The sequence below is a fragment of the Echinococcus granulosus genome (assembly GCF_000524195.1).
Source record: "Echinococcus granulosus chromosome Unknown EG_S00016, whole genome shotgun sequence".
Classification (NCBI taxonomy): domain Eukaryota; kingdom Metazoa; phylum Platyhelminthes; class Cestoda; order Cyclophyllidea; family Taeniidae; genus Echinococcus; species Echinococcus granulosus.
In genome coordinates, this window is record NW_020170396.1 from 410729 (window position 1) to 416555 (window position 5827).

General features: G+C 42.6%; 1 protein-coding gene across 1 annotated transcript in view; it reads right to left on the reverse strand. All coding sequences in view use genetic code 11, as the record gives it.

The window, feature by feature from the left end:
* Positions 1 to 4921: 4921 nt before the first annotated feature.
* The window catches only part of EGR_03182 (hypothetical protein), a gene marked incomplete at both ends in the record, with an annotated part of 4777 nt that continues 3871 nt past the window's right edge, over positions 4922 to 5827 (reverse strand). The window contains 2 exons of the mRNA XM_024492431.1: positions 4922 to 4993; positions 5055 to 5093. Coding sequence (XP_024353105.1) covers positions 4922 to 4993; positions 5055 to 5093 — 111 coding nt within the window. The remainder of the gene's footprint in view (positions 4994 to 5054; positions 5094 to 5827) is intronic.

The window sequence follows — 5827 nt, forward strand, 5'->3', positions numbered from 1 at the left end:
AGCATATTTATAAACAGGGGCCGAGAGTTGAACAGTGACGTCCGTTCCTAACTTTTGGGCTCGAATAAGCATTAACAGCGCCTGAATTTTATAATTTTTCGTCCTAATTTGTATCAATTTTCGTAATTATGCTCTGCTTTTGAAAGCCTGGAAATCGCGCGATTGAGGTCAGCCAATTTTAGCCGTTTTATAATGGGAAAAGCTTTATTGCAAAGCGTACGATGTTTTTCCTCTTTCGAAAGCATTTGGACGGGTTTTGTTGGAGCAAACCACTCTCTAATGAAGGTCCACCACTATTTTTTTTTCGATGGTTCTGCTCCCAATTTTACTTTGCTTCAACCCTTCAGACATCTCCCGCGCATGCTGCGAGCATTCCCGTTCCGAAAACTGGAGATCCACTTTTTATAGCATCTGGTCAGTGCGATCTCATTGCAAGAACTGTGTCTGTGCTCCGATTGTTCGAAGTACTTATACAACACTTTGCGACCGAATTCGTTACGCATGGCGTATGGTACTTCTAAGCTGAAAGAAATCTTCAAACACTTTACTGAGCTTTGACTGCCTTGACAACCTTCTCTGTTTAGCCACTTTTATATCCAACGCACCATTGCTGTCACCAAGATCTCGAAAAGTTGCAAACTTGACAAAGTACGGTAGTTTTGGCGGTGATGTACGGTAGGTCAAAGGATTTTCAAGTCGGTCACTAATCCACAAAATTTTTGACCTTACTCGTCAGAAGTTTGTTAGTGGCTAATCCCTTTCCGATTTTTGTACCCTACTTTGGCGTGCTTCTTAACTCCGTAAAGCATTATATACTTCTCAAAGTTCCATTGCCTCCTCCACATCTGGGGTTGTCTCCACGCAGCACTACCATAGGTACAACAATCTTTTTGCTCTTGTTATTTGCACAATCTTGCATGTAATCATTAGACAGGTCATCAAGGCAAAATGGGACCATAACAACAACCGTAACGCCATCCCAGACATCTGCATTGTCAGTAAACAGTTAAGTAAATTTTTATCAAGATTACACCAATGTGTGTCTGGAGGACTAAAAGTCCAGGAATTTGAAAGGTTGAGGAATCTGCACTTAAATGGGATTGGTTTACGGAGTTGTAGTAAAACCAACAATACAATGTAGAAGTTATAATTCTGCATGTAGCAATTAAAATGACCTTCGCTTTAGCCTATCTGGTGAAAACCGTGAAAAGGTGAGAAGAAGGAGTGAATTAGTCGCATTTGAGTGTGTCGCGTAATTATTTCTACCTGATCATTCGAGTGCTCCTGCAGTATATCCTAGGCTTTACCGTTCTGAGACGAAAATGGTTGCGGATTCTACCAGAGAGGGTCAACATTTCACCATATATGTGGACGTTCTTTTTTTAGAGTTGTCTGTGAGTGAACGGGCAGCTTTGCAGTGGCCCCACTGGTGCTGCAGATCAAAATTGCTTCTGGTTTTCAATGTTAACCACAATTCGATATTAGTGGAGGGCGAAAACGAACCAGAAGTGATGCGGCATAATGTCCTAATTGTGAACACGAAAGAGGGAGAGTGTGCGATGGTAGCATATAAGTAAAATGTCATCGTTGACATCGCTGATTCTCTTCTAGGATTCTCAAGGCCCTATCCTTGAAGACAAGTTGAACTTAGTTTGACAAACTCCGAAATCCCCAGATAGGTGTAGTTAAGGGCCGTTAAATATTTAGTTCTCAGCTTACAGGTTTAACACCACCAGGTTTCTGCAACTTTTGCCTGCTTTAAAAATTTATAAGAAGAAAAATTGTGCAGTGACGATGCTTATAACCTGGCATCAGCAGCGCCTCGGTGACTACGCTTTCCATCCCATCTTTACGAGAGAGTCGATGTTGTAAGGAAGGCCTTCACATAGCTTATTTCGAAACAAGTAGAGCTAAAAAGCCACGAGTAGACTTTATACGTATAATTTTGAAGGCAATAACTTTTTTTTGCAATCATTTTTAATCTGTGTCAAAGCCCATAGACACACACACACATGACACTTACGTTGGGATTGGTCCACTGTCGAACCAAGGAAATAGTTTATATTCAACTGAAGAAACGAGAAGAGAGATTCCTTCGTCATCATTGTGCTACCATCCGGTAAAGTCCTTTACCATAAATTAAAGCCAGTGTAACGATGTAACTTCTTTCTTCATAGCAAGGAAGGAGGTTTGCACGCAGCGTCGTTTGTACGGGCTACAAATGGACACAAAAAGCTTATTAGGCAACGGAGTCACAAATCATGATTCTTCAAATAATTAAGAAGTATTGGTATTTTTTGGTTAGCTTCATTGCCCAAGGATGCTGAAAACACCTGCATTACTAAGCTACTGAAATTTATAGCCTGGTCAGGGCGATGTTATTCTATTTTTAAAACTTGCCGATGCATGAACACTCCTGAAACATGGAATGTATTTGCCCCAAGGGGCTCAGCTAAGTGCTTTGAAATCCCAACTGAAATGAACCTCATATTTGTTAGGCATCTAATTCTCCTCAAATCCTATAAGCAGGACGAATTTTACCACGAGCGGTACTGGTGTCATTTTTGTGATGTGGACTTCCTGACCTGAGATTAGTGTAGCAGATATGTGACATGCATTTACTGTCGGTTTATGATAACTGGTTGCGCCGATTTGCGATTGTAGGAATGGGATGTTCTTGGTTTAGGGAGAACGATTACAATTTTTAACCTTTGGATGATATAAGTATCTCCTACGAACATTCGTGACAATTTATGTCGTGTTGTAGCATCAGAGATCTTATATCTTCTGAGACTGGTAGCAAGCGCGTGAAGCAGAACCGTGGATTTTTTTTCTACACATTGAGTTGAAATCCTTCCTAAACCCTGATTCAGCTCTATGTAGGTTGAATTGGCCATAAATTTTCTATGCCACGTTGTCTTGCCTAACCCTGGTTACTACCCATTCGTTAGTGTTTGCATCACTCTTAATGACTACATTCAAAAGACAGGCAAAACGAATCAGGTGGTGCTAGTCACCTCGTCTATAAGGACCCTGATTGGCGCCTATAAACACTGTAAATAACTTTTTTTCATTTGTCTACTTATCAAATTATGCATCAACATGAATAAATTCTCATTCATTGGGGCAGAGTGAGAGGGGTGTTCCTCATCTGCGTTGCCGCCTAAACCCCGCTTCCATGCAGCAAATTCAACATTACTGACCTCTCCCACCCAATTGTTTAGCTGATTGACCTCTCAAAGCATACACAAACCCAGGTTTAGTTACCCCATGACCTTGGCTTTGAAAAGAGGCCCAAAACTTTACTTGAAGTTCCTTATCAAGCCAACGACCGTGTGAATAAAAACATCGCAACTCGATACTCCCCCTACACGTCATTTCTGATGACGCAGTAGAACCATCCAGTCACCAAATGGATTAATTATCAGAGTTCCGACGAAGTGGCAGACAAATCGCTCTCGAAGTTAAAAGTGTCGACTGAATGCTGCAGTGAATATTTCATGGTCTAGACAATCACGGATTCGTAACTGCCCACAGCGATTGCGCTTCTGAATAGAGCATAGGGTGGGTAGAAAGACCAGTCATTCTCTTGGTACGTTTCGCCAACTAAATCGTATATAGGTCGGGAAAAATAGTCTTTTAACCCATAAGACAACCGTTGGTTCGTGCACGGCAAAGTGTCGGTGAATGTAAGAGAGGTAAATGTGACACCATCCCCGGCGCTGTTGTTGAGTTAAACAGAACCGAGTAAGATGTTCATCGGTTGATGAGAGTCAGGTAGAGCAGGCCTGAGACGGTTGCAGGAAGGTGTAATTAGCAGAAATGGGCGTCTCCACTTGACTTGTCTGTTACCTGTGTTTGGCAATGCTAGACTGGGACAGTCATCTCTTCGCTCTGAAACAGTTGGCTGAGGCGGAAGGCAAAAAGCTGCCGGAATTTTTCACGAATAAGGCTTACGAGCGCATTAGTACAGTGGACCTCTACACTGCTCCACTCACTTCCGGCGTCGCCAATGCCGCCACAACCGGCACTACAACTGGCCTGCTCATCGGCGCCTTCGCCCCCACCTCACCTCACGGCTACGGCATCTCCTATGGCATCACGGTAAGTGGTAATTCCTCATCATCCTTCGCTTTCAGTCTTATTTAGGCAATATACATTTTGAGCTCGACTGACCTTTAAAAGAGTTAATGGGGTCTAAGTATTTCGACATAACCCTGGAGTGTAGAACCTGAATCGCATGCATAGGCAGTGGGGATTGTCATTTACCGAACTGAGTTAGCCTCAATTTGTTTTTGAACTCCCGGCTATTACGAGTATGTATGGCACACCATATCTTGTAGAGACATGAAGTGAGCATCCTGTGTCACGCCTTGAAGAAGTCATATCAGGCAGACTAGATATTGTCCTATGGCTCGTGTAATTCACTTACCAATCACACCTCCTGAAGCCTCGCGCAAAGGAAAAAGCCCTTTGATTGGGGAGAGGCCGATCAGGAGCATTTTTTGTGCTGTTATTTAGACGGCTTAATCCCAACTGCACAGGCATATCTCCTGGCATCTGGACCGTAGCCAGACGTCCTGCGTAATCAATGAAACGACAGCCAACCCGCCTCAAATGAATGCTACTTCTAAATTTAGGGCAGATAGCCTCGATTACCTACCTTACTGTACCACCAGGCAGTGCAGATACGCCTTGGTGGGTCATCCCCAACCTTGCATTCCCAACAGAAAATATGGTGGGAGCAGTAAGCGCTCGAATCGCCCTCGCTAGAGTGCCTACTGCTGCATTTCTACCTTGTTAGCGTTGAACGGAAAGCTGTTACTAGATCGAAATGTCTACATTAGAGGGAGATTTAATTCCTCTTCATCCTCCCAATTTCCACTCCTACTTAAATTGACCCGAACAGTCGGAGATGGTTCTAGCTAGGTAAAACAGCCAAAATATATTTACGGCGATAAAAAGGTAACCAAGTAGTTGGCATAAAGTTAACCTTGCAGAAAAAACAATTGACAGACACTAAATCGCATCCCCCGTATATAAGGCCTCCTCACAAGAATGAAAAGATTTTGAAACATTTGGAAGCAATTTATCTATTTAATTCAAAAAAAATGAGTTTAGATTTTCCCTGCTAATTTTTTTCCCAGGATGAGGGTTGCAGCGCTTGCTTTACTACATGGCGAGATTCAAGCATCTCCAAGGGATCACAATTCGTGGAGAGTTTTCGACAAAGCCTCCACCAAATCGCTGCCATCCTTCAATCTTAAAGCACCTCAATTCTCCCTTCTCTGCCTTCTTTCCAAGTACTCCCTGTTAGTCTTCTAGTAGCTTCTCTCTTCGTGAAAATAACAAGAAGGGCGTTTAACACTTTGGTTGCTTTATTCTGGGTATAAAGTCATCCTGATCAGAACTGTCTCGTCATTTTCCATGACTGTTTTTTTCAGTCAGAAGTTAAGCATTGAAATACTTTGAGTGAACACAAAATTGTGAGGCATTTTCAAAGTAGTAGCCAAATAGGAAGAAAGAGGGACACTTTTCATGATGCCTTTCCATCTTGTGCCAAGCGAAAGTAAATTAATGACCACCGTCGGAAAAAGGTGAAAAAATGAAGATGGATGAAAAAACTAGACGAGGAGTGGACCTCCTTACTGACTAATTGATTGTAGAAATGCGTTGGTTGATGGCTATCATTGCACACTGCTGGACCATCATTTAGGTGTGACGGGCAATCTTGCTTTGGGTGACGTGTTCAGATAAGGCTTATTCCAGCAGTCTTCGCCCTAGGGTATGTCAGAGACACCAATCTAGGTGTGATTAAGTGAATGGT